General features: G+C 44.4%; 1 protein-coding gene across 1 annotated transcript in view; it reads right to left on the bottom strand.

The window, feature by feature from the left end:
- Positions 1 to 14,834, bottom strand: part of frem2a (FRAS1 related extracellular matrix 2a) — a 209,295-nt gene that overhangs the window by 50,377 nt on the left and 144,084 nt on the right. Inside the window, exons 8-14 of the mRNA XM_036967727.1 lie at positions 14,342 to 14,491; positions 13,897 to 14,106; positions 13,552 to 13,749; positions 12,816 to 12,980; positions 11,951 to 12,133; positions 11,505 to 11,635; positions 10,178 to 10,336 (exon numbers count right to left, since the gene is read on the bottom strand). Of these exons, the coding sequence (XP_036823622.1) occupies positions 10,178 to 10,336; positions 11,505 to 11,635; positions 11,951 to 12,133; positions 12,816 to 12,980; positions 13,552 to 13,749; positions 13,897 to 14,106; positions 14,342 to 14,491 (1,196 nt within the window). The remainder of the gene's footprint in view (positions 1 to 10,177; positions 10,337 to 11,504; positions 11,636 to 11,950; positions 12,134 to 12,815; positions 12,981 to 13,551; positions 13,750 to 13,896; positions 14,107 to 14,341; positions 14,492 to 14,834) is intronic.

The raw sequence follows: 14,834 nt of genomic DNA, 5'->3' as shown, positions 1-14,834 counted from the left end.
CCATAATGACAAAGCAAAAACTGTTTAAACATTTTTTTTGCAAATTTATAAAAATAAAAATATTAAATATCACATTTCCATAAGTATTCAGACCCTTTACGCAGTAAATTTTTTGAAGCACCTTTGGCAGCAATTACAGCATCCAGTCTTCTTGGGTATGACTCTACAAACCTGTATTTGGGGAGTTTCTCCAAATTCTTCTCTGCAGATCCTCTCAAGCTCTGGCTGGGCCACTCAAGGACTTGTCCCGAAGCCACTCCTGCATTGTCTTGGATGTGTGCATAGAGTCGTTGTCCTGTTGGAAGGTGAACCTTCACCCCAGTCTGCGGTCCTGAGTGCTCTGGAGCAGGTTTTCATCAAGGACCTCTCTGTAATTTGCTCTGTTCATCTTTGCCTCAATTCTTATTAGTCTCCTAGTCCCTGTTGCTGAAAAACATCCCCATAGCATGATGCTGCCACCACCATGCTTCACCGTAGGGACGGTGCCAGGTTTCCTCCAGACGTGACGCTTGGAATTCAGGCCAAAGATGTCAATCTTGGTTTCATCAGACCAGATAATCTTATTTCCCATGGTTTGAAAGTCTTTAGGTGCCTTTTGGCAAACTCCGAGAGGGCTGTCATGTGTCTTTTACTGAGGAGTGGCTTCTGTCTGGCCACTCTACCATAAAGGCCTGATTGGTGGAGTGCTACAGAGATGGTTGTCCTTCTGGAAGATTCTCCCATCTCCACAGAGGAACTCTAGAGCTCTGTCAGAGTGACCATCAGGTTCTTGGTAAAACTCCCTGACCAAGGCCCTTCTCCCCCGACTGTTCAGTTTGGCCAGTTGGCCAGCTATGGGAAGAGTCCTTGTGGTTCCAAACTTCTTCAATTTAACAATGATGGAGGCCAGTGTGTTCTTGGGGACCTTCAATGCTGCAGAAATGTTTTGGTACCCTTCCTCAGATTTGTGCCTCGACACATCCTTTCTCGGAGCTCTAAGGACAATTCCTTCGACCACACGGCTTGGTTTTTGTTCTGACATGCACTGTCAACTGTCGGACCTTGTATAGACAGGTGTGTGCCTTTCCATGTCCAATCAATTGAATTTACCACAGATTGACGCCGATCAAGTTGTAGAAACATCTCAAGGATGATCAATGGAAACAGGATGCACCTGAGCTCAATTTCGACACTCATATCAAAAGTGTCTGAATACTAAAACTCTGTTTTCGCTTTGTCATCATGGGGTATTGTGTGTAGATTAATACATTTTAGAATAAGGCTGTAAAGTAACAAAATGTGGAAAATGGGTCTGAATACTTTCTGAAGACCCTATACTTTCAATTTTAGATAAAACAAACCTCACGTATCAAAAGAGCAAATCATTTGAATCTAAATTCGACTCTCTCTCATTGGCCCCGTTAGAAAAAACACCTCACCTGCTTAATAATTAAGAATCTGCTTAACGTGGACAGGTTTTGGGCAGAGATATGGCTCTCGCTTCACTTCCTCTCTCAGTTCAGTTTACAACTGGGATCCCAGCAAACAGTGGACGTCCTAAGGACATTCAGTGACATTGCCATTAGGTCCCTTTAAGGGTTTCAGCGAGACGTTAAGGGTATCCCACACTTGGAACATTAAACGTTAACCTCAGGACCATAAATAATAGGACGTTCAGTACAGGTCACGGTTTGGTCGCAGTATAACGTTATAATAAGGTATTTTGATGTCCATAAGGGAATGTTATGAAAAGGTTTCTATTTTGTTCTGATAGGACGTTATCTGGGACATTCAATGACCACAACAGGATGCTTTGTGATGGTCAAGGGGACGTTGCATGATGGTGCCCAGGGAACGTTTTCTGGGGGGGACCTTAGTTCCCTGTAAGTTACCAGGACGTCACTGAGCACCATGTCAGAACAATATCCGGATCTTTGTTGGACGTTCCCAGGACTTTCATTTCACTGGTCACTTGGACGTTGCTTGATGGTTCCAAGAGAACGTCCCTGCAAACAAAAATGTGTCGTTAGAATGTCCTCAGAATGCCACTAAATGGTGGACGTTGTGTCATGATCCACGGTCCCTCTAATTGATTTTGTCACTGAGTAGATTTCAGGTCTGCTGAGTGCAAAATTGAATGTGCGTTTACTATGAACATTGAGGATGTACCCACGTTAACTTACAGTTTTAACAGTGGCCAACTAGGCTATTTTGGGTATTTGTGTAGGACTACCACAGTGGCCTACCATCAAAAACAATGGAGAATGCCTTTTATGCTACCTTCGAAGCAAGCAACACTGAAGCATGCATGAGAACACCAGCTGTTTTAGATGACTGTGTGACCTTTAAACAGGTCAACATTCACAAGACCGCGGGGCCAGACAGATTACCAGGATGTGTACTCAGAGCATACGCGGACCAACTGGCAAGTGTCTTCACTGACATTTTGAACCTCTCCCTGACCGAGTCTGTAGTACCTACAGTTGATGTCGGAAGTTTACATACACCTTAGCCAAATACATTTAAACTCAGTTTAAAAAAAATACCCTGTCTTAGGTCAGTTAGGATCACCACTTTATTTTAAGAATGTGAAATGTGAAAATAATAGTAGAGAGATTTTTTTAAGCTTTTATTTCTTTCATCATATTCCCAGTGGGTCAGAAGTTTACATACACTCAATTAGTATTTGGTAGCATTGCCTTTAAATTGTTTAACTCGGATCAAATGTTTCGGGTAGCCTTCCACAAGCTTCCCACAATAAGTTGGGTGAATTCTGGCCCATTCCTCCTGACAGAGCTGGTGTAACTGAGTCAGGTTTGAAGGCCTCCTTTTCGCACACACTTTTTCAGTTCTGCCCACAAATTTTCTATAGGTTGAGGTCAGGGCTTTGTGATGGCCACTCCAATACCTTGACTTTGTTGTCTTTAAGCCATTTTGCCACAACTTTGGAAGTATGATTGGGGTCATTGTCCATTTGGAAGACCCATTTGCGACCAAGATTTAACTGCTGAGACTGATGTCTTGAGATGTTGCTTCAATATATCCACATAATTGTCCTCCCTCATGATGCCATCTATTTTGTGAAGTGCACCAGTCCCTCCTGCAGCAAAGCACCCCCACAACATGATGCTGCCACCCCCGTGCTTCACAGTTGGGATGGTATTCTTCGGCTTGCAAGGGTCCCCCTTTTTCCTCCAAAAAAAACAATGGTCATTATGGCAAACAGTTCTATTTTTGTTTCATCAGACCAGAGGACATTTCTCCAAAAAGTACGATCTTTGTTCCCATGTGCAGTTGCAAACCGTAGTCTGGCTTTTTTATGGCAGTTTTGGAGCAGTGGCTTCTGCCTTGCTGAGCGGCCTTTCAGGTTATGTCGATATAGGACTCGTTTTACTGTGGATATAGATGCTTTGTACCTGTTTCCTCCAGCATCTTCACAAGGTCCTTTGCTGTTGTTTTGGGATTGATTTGCACTTTTCGCACCAAAGTACGTTAATCTCTAGGAGACAGAACGCGTCTCCTTCCTGAGCGGTATGACGGCTGCATGGTCCCATGGTGTTTATACTTGCATACTATTGTTTGTACAGATTAATGTGGTACCTTCAGGCGTTTGGAAATGGCTCCCAAGGATGAACCAGACTTGTGGAGGTCTACAATATTTTTTCTGAGGTCTTTGCTGATTTCTTTTGATTTTCCCATGATGTCAAGCAAAGAGGCACCGAGTTTGAAGGTAGGCCTTGACATACATCCACAGGTACACCTCCAATTGACTCAAATGATGTCAATTAGCCTATCAGAAGCTTCTAAAGCCATGACATGATTTTCTGGAATTTTCCAAGCTGGTTAAAGGCACAGTCAACTTAGTGTATGTAAACTTCTGACCTACTGGAATTGTGATACAGTGAATTATAAGTGAAATAATCTGTCTGTAAACAATTGTTGGAAAAATGACTTGTGTCATGCATAAAGTAGATGTCCTAACCGACTTGCCAAAACTATAGTTTGTTAACAAGAAATTTGTGGTGTGGTTGAAAACCAAGTTTTAATGACTCCAACCTAAGTGTATGTAAACTACCCACTTCAACTGTACATTTTTCAAGCAGACAACCATAGTCCCTGTGCCCAAGAACACTAAGGTAACCTGCCTAAATGGCTACCACCCTGACATGTATTCCTTGTCCCCGCTTCGAGCACAAAACCAATGTGCTTGATATGTCGTGAAAAGTGTTAAGCGTCATTACGACACCAGGTATAATAAATTGGATCAGACGTATCCTCTGAACACGGAGGTGAGAACAAACAAGACGAATCAACTCAAATCCCAATATATGAGAGGTTCACCAAAGTCCATGTCAATTCACCGTCAGCCCAACAACGTGCAATGGTGGTCATGGTGTTCATGGTGGTCATGGTGGTCATGGTGTTCACTGAGGATATCTTGGGTTTTGGGAAAACACCCCCACATATTTTTGGGGGGGATGCTGAAATGGTTAAAGATGTGCTGACATTGCTGACTACAAGGTACACAAAAAAATAAGCTCATGGAAAATCAAACAGACTCGTCACATTCGTGTGTAGTAAGTAAGTCATCAAAACCCTGCTTTTTGCTGAGCCACCTGACATTGTTGTGTAGTAAGTAAGTCATCAAAACACTGCTTTTTGCTGAGCCACCTGACATTGTTGTGTAGTAAGTAAGTAGGTCATCAAAACACTGTTGTGTAGTAAGTAAGTAGGTCATCAAAACACTGTTGTGTAGTAAGTAAGTAGGTCATCAAAACACTGTTGTGTAGTAAGTAAGTAGGTCATCAAAACACTGCTTTTTTTTCTTACTTACTACACAACAGTGTCAGGTGGCTCAGCAAAAAGCAGTGTTTTGATGACTTACTTACTTACTACACAACAATGTCAGGTGGCTCAGCAAAAAGCAGTGTTTTGATGACTTACTTACTTACTACACAACAATGTCAGGTGGCTCAGCAAAAAGCAGTGTTTTGATGACTTACTTACTTACTACACAACAATGTCAGGTGGCTCAGCAAAAAGCAGTGTTTTGATGACTTACTTACTTACTACACAACAATGTCAGGTGGCTCAGCAAAAAGCAGTGTTTTGATGACTTACTTACTTACTACACAACAATGTCAGGTGGCTCAGCAAAAAGCAGTGTTTTGATGACTTACTTACTTACTACACAACAATGTCAGGTGGCTCAGCAAAAAGCAGTGTTTTGATGACTTACTTACTTACTACACAACAATGTCAGGTGGCTCAGCAAAAAGCAGTGTTTTGATGACTTACTTACTACACAACAGTGTCAGGTGGCTCAGCAAAAAGCAGTGTTTTGATGACTTACTTACTTACTACACAACAATGTCAGGTGGCTCAGCAAAAAGCAGTGTTTTGATGACTTACTTACTTACTACACAACAATGTCAGGTGGCTCAGCAAAAAGCAGTGTTTTGATGACTTACTTACTTACTACACAACAATGTCAGGTGGCTCAGCAAAAAGCAGTGTTTTGATGACTTACTTACTTACTACACAACAATGTCAGGTGGCTCAGCAAAAAGCAGTGTTTTGATGACTTACTTACTACACAACAATGTCAGGTGGCTCAGCAAAAAGCAGGGTTTTGATGACTTACTTACTACACAACAGTGTTTTGATGACTTACTTACTACACAACAGTGTTTTGATGACCTACTTACTTACTACACAACAGTGTCAGGTGGCTCAGCAAAAAGCAGGGTTTTGATGACTTACTTACTACACAACAGTGTCAGGTGGCTCAGCAGAAAGCAGTGTTTTGATGACTTACTTACTACACAACAGTGTCAGGTGGCTCAGCAGAAAGCAGTGTTTTGATAACTTACTTACTTACTACACAACAGTGTCAGGTGGCTCAGCAAAAAGCAGGGTTTTGATGACTTACTTACTACACAACAGTGTTTTGATGACCTACTTACTACACAACAGTGTCAGGTGGCTCAGCAAAAAGCAGGGTTTTGATGACCTACTTACTACACAACAGTGTCAGGTGGCTCAGCAAAAAGCAGTGTTTTGATGACCTACTTACTACACAACAGTGTCAGGTGGCTCAGCAAAAAGCAGTGTTTTGATGACCTACTTACTACACAACAGTGTCAGGTGGCTCAGCAAAAAGCAGTGTTTTGATGACCTACTTACTACACAACAGGGTTTTGATGACTTGAAACACTTTTGGGTCATTCAGGAGTAAATCAAAGCTAAAGAGTGACAAGGCCACTCGGTTTTCTGAGTTTTTGGGAAAATGAGGAGAAGATAGAAAACAGGCGCAGTACAACACACCTTAATCAACTAAATGTTAAGCTGCAGGGAAGGGGACAACACAGTGTGTGATACTAGAACAGCAGCCCGGGCTTTTCTCCAGGGAGAACTTGTCCACTTCCCCAATCTTCTGGTGCAAACGCAGGGAGGCAACCATGTTGATTTCATCCAGAAGCTGATGGATAGCTTCCAGGCTCGCTTTGATGACATCACTGTTGGAAGAGAACTGCTGGTGCTCATCCAGAACCTCTTCGTGGTCACAAAATGTGACAAAGTTGTCAGAAGAAGCAAAAATATATCTTTCGATGGGTAGATGTTACATCACTGAAAATATATAGTTGATTGAGCTGCAAGAAAATGAGGCTTTGACGAAGCAGGTTGGTGATTGTTTACTCTTGTCTCTTTCTGGGGGAAAGATGGTGCCTGCTGCTGATGTCCCTGTTTCCCAAGAAACTGGCACCACACATCCCGACAATGTAATGGCTTCACACACATACAGCTGTGAATCAGAATTCTCCACAATGAACTTTATTGAAAACAAATACCGTACCAGGCTACACCAACGGACACCTGACTTATACATTAATATTACCAGGCTACACCAACGGACACCTGACTTATACATTAATATTACCAGGCTACACCAACGGACATCTGACTTATACATTAATATTACCAGGCTACACCAACGGACACCTGACTTATTCATTAATATTACCAGGCTACACCAACGGACACCTGCACCAGTGTCTCTGAGAGTTGCTCTCACACCATTTGTGCCCAACGTTCAAAGCATTGTCAAGAGATAGAAAGTGTTATTTCCCTCATTGATGCTAAGGCAAGGCCCACAGTGACTTATAGATTAATATTGCATGGCCCACAGTGACTATCTGTGCATTCAGAATATTATTCAAAGTTTGTTCTCCAGAAAACATACACTGTATTTTATTTAAATATGATTTAATAATTCAATGGTTCACAGGGCACTTTTTGAATAGACAACTAACGTTACAATTTTAAATCTAAACAACTCAGATGCTTTTAAAAGGGCCTTAGATTCATTGTCTTTTTTTGTTTCTGACCTGCGCTGGTGAGATACATGCCCTTTCTTCCTCTCTCCACCTCTTCGACTCCAAGGGCATGACTTTTCTGTCTCTCTCTCTCTCTCTCTCTCTCTCTCTCTCTCGCGCTTTCTGATCATGCCTAGAATAATGCTTTGTAACTCTTGTTAATGCCTTGTAATTTGAGCTTTATGATTTGTATAACGTATCGTTCATTTTATAATGTAAATAAATATCTGCCTTTGATGTAGACCCTCTCAGACCCATTTTTTGCTAGTCGACGTCAACCCATCGCCTAATGCTCGCTTGCATATTTGCATTATTTTTGAGGAGTCAAGTAAACATTTCAAAAGTCTTATTATGAGTGGCATGTGAGGTATAAATAATATACAGTACAATCAACAAAAATAAAAAACAAAAAATATAAACGGAACATTTTACTGAGTTACAGTTTGTATGAGGATAATGGGTCAATTTAAATAACTTCATTAGGCCCTAATCTATGGATTCCACATGACTGGGAACACAGATATTTTATATATGTATATTTATTTTTTATTTCACCTTTATTTAACCAGGTAAGCTAGTTGAGAACAAGTTCTCATTTGCAACTGCGACCTGGCCATATACATCTGTTGGTCACAAAAAAAAGCAGAGGCGTGGATCAGAAGACCAGTCAGTATCTGGTGTGACCACCATTTGCCTCACTGTGGGCCATGCGTGACACATCACCGTTGCATATAATTGATGAGGCTGTTGATTGTTGCCTGTGGAATGTTGTCCCACTTCTCTTCAATGGCTGTGCGAAGTCGTTGGATATTGTCGGGAACTGGAACACAGTGTCGCACACGTCAATCCCAGAGCATCCCAAACATGCTCAATGGGTGGCATGTATGGTGAGTATGCAGGCCATAGAAGAACTGGGACATTTACAGCTTCCAGGAATTGTGTACAGACCATTGCGACATGGGGCCGTGCTTTATCATGCTGAAACATGAGGTGATGGGGGCGAATTAATAGCACAACAATGGGCGTCGCCATCAGTAAAATAAAATTACGTTCATTGTTCCGTCGCTTCTGCCTGCACATACTGTACCATAATCCCCACCACCACCACGGGGCACCTGCTCGCCCACACGACGCCATCAGCCCAGTACAATTGAAACTGGGATTAATTTGTGAAGAGCACACTTCTTCTCCGGCGTGTCAGTGACCATCGAAGGTGAGCATTTGCCCACGGATGTCAGTTACGACGCTGAACTGCAGTCAGGTCAAGACCCTGGTGAGGACAACGAGCACACAGATGAGCTTCCCTGAGACGATTTCTGACAGTTTGTGCAGAAATTCTTTGGTTTTGCAAACCCACAGCTTCATCAACGATCCCGCAGATGAGTAAGCCGGATGTGGAGTTCCTGGGCTGGCGTCATTAGGTCTGTGGTTGTGAGGCCGGTTGGATATACTGCCACATTCTCTGAATTGACGTTGGAGGCATCTTATGGCAGAGAAATTAACATTTAATTCTCTGGCAACAGCTCTGGGGGACATTCCTGCAGTCAGCACGCCAATTGCATTCTCCTTCAAAACTTGAGACATCTGTGGCATTGTGTGACAAAATTGGCCATTTATTGTCCCCAGCACAAGGTGCACCTGTGTAATGATCATGTCATTTAATCAGCTTCGTGATATGCCACACCTGTAAGGTGGACGGATTATCTCGGCAAAGGAAAAATGGGGATGTAAACACATTTGTGCATAAAATTCAAGATACATTTTTCCTGGAATTTTTATTTCAGCTCAAACATGGGAACAACACTTTACATGTTGCGTTTATGTAATATGGCGCCGATAGACATGACTGCCTTGTTTCAGGCTCCTATACAAGTATTTCACTACACCCGCAATAACATCTGCTACAAATGTGTATGCGACCAATAAAATGTTATTTGATTTAAGGATTACAAATCTTACTTCACTACAGCCAGGCCAAATTACTTTACTCTCTGTTAAGATTGGGTCTTACAGCCCCTGACCCTGTCAGATGTGTTCCCTGACACAGTCAGACTACCCTGTCAGATGTGTTCCCTGACACAGTCAGACTACCCTGTCAGATGTGTTCCCTGACGCAGTCAGACTACCCTGTCAGATGTGTTCCCTGACACAGTCAGACTACCCTGTCAGATGTGTTCCCTGACACAGTCAGACTACCCTGTCAGATGTGTTCCCTGACACAGGCAGACTACCCGGTCAGATGTGTTCCCTGACACAGTCAGACTACCCTGTCAGATGTGTTCCCTGACACAGTCAGACTACCCTGTCAGATGTGTTCCCTGACACAGTCAGACTACCCTGTCAGATGTGTTCCCTGACACAGTCAGACTACCCTGTCAGATGTGTTCCCTGACACAGGCAGACTACCCTGTCAGATGTGTTCCCTGACACAGGCAGACTACCCTGTCAGATGTGTTCCCTGACACAGGCAGACTACCCTGTCAGATGTGTTCCCTGACACAGGCAGACTACCCTGTCAGATGCGTTCCCTGTGTGTTCTCTGTCTGCTCGTGGAGGTAATGGGAAAACACGCTGAATTTCAGGGACATAGACTGACTTGTGGGGAAAGAGACTGACACAAACAGACTTACGGTTGCAGACTGTCTCTTGGGTACATAGACTGACTATTGGGTACATAGACTGACTATTGGGTACATAGACTGACTATTGGGGACATAGACTGACTATTGGGGACATAGACTGACTATTGAGGACATAGACTGACTATTGGGGACATAGACTGACTATTGGGGACATAGACTGACTATTGGGGACTGACTTACGGTGACACAGACAATGGGGTAGCCAGCTGGGGGGTGGAGGTCCTGCGCTGTCTTGCTGACGTCGTCATATTGCAGCAGAGACACCACTTGAGGCGGGGAGGGGAAGGTGACGTCGGCCACACCGTTGAGCTCCTCAATGTACACGACGGCCTTAGTCATCTGACACAACACACAGGGGGGTTTGCATGAGTTATATTGACTGAGTTAGATTGACTTTTGTATGAAGTTCACGTTGATTGACTTAGTTTGTAAGAGTTAGAGTGACTTAGTTTGTAAGAGTTAGAGTGACTTAGTTTGTAAGAGTTAGATTGACTTAGTTTGTAAGAGTTAGAGTGACTTAGTTTGTATCAGTTAGAGTGAGTTAGTTTGTAAGAGTTAGATTGACTTAGTTTGTAAGAGTTAGAGTGACTTAGTTTGTAAGAGTTAGAGTGACTTAGTTTGTAAGAGTTAGATTGACTTAGTTTGTAAGAGTTAGAGTGACTTAGTTTGTAAGAGTTAGAGTGACTTAGTTTGTAAGAGTTAGAGTGACTTAGTTTGTAAGAGTTAGATTGACTTAGTTTGTAAGAGTTAGAGTGACTTAGTTTGTATCAGTTAGAGTGAGTTAGTTTGTAAGAGTTAGATTGACTTAGTTTGTAAGAGTTAGAGTGACTTAGTTTGTAAGAGTTAGAGTGACTTAGTTTGTAAGAGTTAGATTGACTTAGTTTGTAAGAGTTAGAGTGACTTAGTTTGTAAGAGTTAGAGTGACTTAGTTTGTAAGAGTTAGAGTGACTTAGATTGTAAGAGTTAGATTGACTTAGTTTGTAAGAGTTAGAGTGACTTAGTTTGTAAGAGTTAGAGTGACTTAGTTTGTAAGAGTTAGAGTGACTTAGTTTGTAAGAGTTAGAGTGACTTAGTTTGTAAGAGTTAGAGTGACTTAGTTTGTAAGAGTTAGAGTGACTTAGTTTGTAAGAGTTAGAGTGACTTAGTTTGTAAGAGTTAGAGTGACTTAGTTCGTAAGAGTTAGATTGACTTAGTTTGTAAGAGTTAGAGTGACTTAGTTTGTATCAGTTAGAGTGAGTTAGTTTGTAAGAGTTAGATTGACTTAGTTTGTAAGAGTTAGAGTGACTTAGTTTGTAAGAGTTAGAGTGACTTAGTTTGTAAGAGTTAGAGTGACTTAGTTTGTAAGAGTTAGAGTGACTTAGTTTGTAAGAGTTAGAGTGACTTAGTTTGTACTACCATGTGTTAAACTGTTGAACCAAAGCCATTAGATCTCAACCGCAAGAAAAATGTTGATTGATTGGTGAGAGTGTTCAGGTGTGTTTGGTTGATTCTGACAGCTCCTCCTCACCTGCGTTTCGACCACCATGTTGTCGTCAGGTTTCAGGTGAACGGTGAAGACTTCTGTCATCTCTCTGATTCCGTCATGCAACGCCTGCACCTCTACAACGTGCTCCGTCTGCCCATGCTTAAACGTAACATCTGCACACACACACACACACACACACACACACACACACACACACACACACGCACACACACACGCACACACACACAAACGCACACACAAACGCGCACACACACACACACACACACACACACACACGCACACACACACACACACACACACACACACACACACACACACACACACACACACACACACACACACACACACACACACACACACACACACACACATTACAGTCTGTAGTTATTTTTCATATTTTATATTCCAACTCTTTCTATGCCATTTCTGTTTTTCCCTGGCTGGAACTACAGGATCTCAGTCCTTACCCTCTGAGACAGGATGGTAGTCCTCTCCTGAGGTAGCTGACCCGTCCTTGGTGTGAACTCGGACCACTGACAACTTGGCGGTGTCGCCCAATCGCAGCACTGGAATCTTCACCGAGGAAACAGAGCCTGCCTCCTTGGGCTCACTCACACTGAACTCGGTCTCTCCAAACTTGATGATAGACTCTGGAGAGGAGTCAGAGGGAGGTTGGGGCGGGTCAGAAGTTTTAGGAGGGAGAGAGAGAGAGAGGAGGGAATAGAAGAGGGGGGCGGGAGGCAATGTGTACGAGTATAGCCCTAGTTACTTCAGTGAATCATTATGACAGTAAAACACTGAAGGTAACAATGTGATAATGAGTCATTATGTTAAATGACTGTCATTATTTCCCAACACAAGATATAAGTAATGTTAATGTAGGAGATTACACGGAATTATAAATACAACTAAATTCATATACAAACCATGTGTTCGTTGCAACGAGAGCTGTTGAATAATTATCGTTTGAAGTGAAAGGAAGTTTCTTACTCCACTCTTTGTTCTTTTTCCCACGTTCCTTCCTCCTTTCTTCTCTCCCATCTACCCTCCCTCCCTCCCTCCCTCCATTTCCCTCCCTCCCATCCATGCCTCCCTCCCTCCCATCCCTCCCTCCCTCCCTTGCATCCCTCTCCTCCCTCCCATTCTCCACTTCCCTCCCTCCTCCCATCCCTCCTCCCATCCCTCCAATCCCTCTCATCCCTCATTTCCCTCGCTCCCTCCCTCCCACCCTCCAATCCCTCCCTCCCTCCAATCTCTCCCTCCCTCCCTCCTTTCCCTCGCTCCCTCCCTCCACCCTCCAATCCCTCCCTCCCTCCCATCCCTCTCTCTTACTGTCAGCAGTATCTTTAATCAGGATGGCGGTCTCCTTCAGCTCCCCGACCGACGCCCCGAAAGGTGATTCGCTCTTGTGGTTCCCCAGGACCAGTCGAAGCCCCTCCTCCTCCTCGTGGACTGTGTCATCGACCAGCAACAACACACACTTCTGTGCCGCCTCCCCTTGGGGACAGAGACAGAGGTGTATGAGAGTTAGTGTGTGTGTTAGTCGTGTGTCGGGTTTGGTATTTGTGTACTCTCGTGACAGATGCAAATGCATATTAGTTTGTGTGTTAGGTGTGTACTGTGTGTGTGTGTGTGTGTGTCCGTGTGTGCGTGTGTGTGTGTGTGTGTGTGTGTGTGTGTGTGTGACGTCCCTCCCACTCTGTCTGCTGGGATCTCCAGTTTGGTAATCTGCTTGTTGCAGAAGGCCCAGTGGCCAGAGCTGAAGAGTGTCGTCAACTGATGTGGAGCAAATGGACAGGCTTGGCCCTGCAGGCTATAAAGTGTGACCACAGCAGCCAACACTGTCTCTCTTCCCTGACTGGCTGGCTGGCTTCCACCTTTTGGTTGTTGGTCTGTTCTCACCATACAACACCCACTCCACTCATTCACACACTGCACAAACTACTGATCCTACAGACGTCCACAGATTCTGTTACATCTTCCTATTTGTTATTATTTACTTTAATAAATGTCTTTTCCGTAGTCTCCCTTTTGTTGTTATGGAAACCAGGTGGTAACCGTGCGTTACCTGGCAGGAAGGTGATGATGGAAACGTCCGTGTTTGGTCGTTCCTGGAAGTCTGTGGCGACCTGAGCTGACCCCTGTCGGGTGTAGCAGCGCACGGTGGACTTGTAGCTGATGTCACCACTACGGTACACTGTTGCCAGGATACGACCGTCGCTCTCCTCCCCCGTATACAACGCCTCCTGGAACTGGACCTTGGGCACTGAGGTGACGGACGCACAATCAATCAATCAATCAATCAATCAATCAATACAACAAACGCAGAGATCTGCTTACCTTACTGTACTATAGTAAATCAATGCAACTAAAAACAACACCAATTTTTCAATCATTTCATGTCGTATCTCACGGTCGGAGATGGAGTCGTTGATGAAGACGGTGGTCTTGCCAGGTTCTCCCAGAATGCCATTCACCGGCATGTGGAGGACCAGCTCGAAGGTCTCTGGCCCCTCCAGCACCGGCTGACCCAGGTCATCCAGGATTGTCACCCTGAAGGTCTGCTGGTTCATCCCTGGGGCATAGTCCAGGTTACGACTGATCCCTACGTAGTCCACACCAGCTACAGGACAGAGACAGAGAGAATGAGAGAGAGATTGGGATGAGAGAGAGAGAGAGAGAGAGAGAGAGAGAGAGAGAGAGAAAGAAAGAAAGAAAGAAAGAAAGAAAGAAAGAAAGAATGAAAGAAAGAAAGAAAAAAAGGTGAGGAATCTAAACTCCCCCTTTTCTCTTCATCTTCTTCCACAACAACAACAACAACAACAACAACATCATCATCATCATCATCAGCTCCTTACCCTCTGCATAGGCCAGCTCCGTCTTGCGTGAGCGCACAGTGACGGTAGCAGTCTTGGACAGATCCGTTCCTGTCCTCAACACTCTAACCTCCACGTGATCATCACTCTCATCCACATGGTACTCTACCTCGCCAAAGTAGAACACTGGAGCTGGGGGAGGGAGAGGGGGTGGGGGGAGAGGAGGAGAGGGCAGGGAGAGGAGGAGAGGAGGAGGGAGATGGGGTGGGGGGAGAGGAGAGAGGGTAGGGAGAGGAAGTGAGGGGGTGGGGGAGAGGAGAGGGGGTGGGGGGAGAGGAGAGGGGTGGGGGGAGAGGAGAGAGGGCAGGGAGAGGAGGAGAGGGCAGGGAGAGGGGGTGTGGGGGGAGAGGAGATAGGGGAGGGAGAGGAGGAGAGGGGGTGGGGGGAGAGGAGAGAGGGGAGGGAGAGGAGGTGAGGGGGTGGGGGAGAGGAGAGAGGGGAGGGAGAGGGGGTGGGGGAGAGGAGGAGAGGGCAG

Source organism: Oncorhynchus mykiss, chromosome Y, assembly GCF_013265735.2.
Source record: "Oncorhynchus mykiss isolate Arlee chromosome Y, USDA_OmykA_1.1, whole genome shotgun sequence".
NCBI classification, from domain to species: domain Eukaryota; kingdom Metazoa; phylum Chordata; class Actinopteri; order Salmoniformes; family Salmonidae; genus Oncorhynchus; species Oncorhynchus mykiss.
This window is presented reverse-complemented; position numbering and strand designations above follow the sequence as displayed.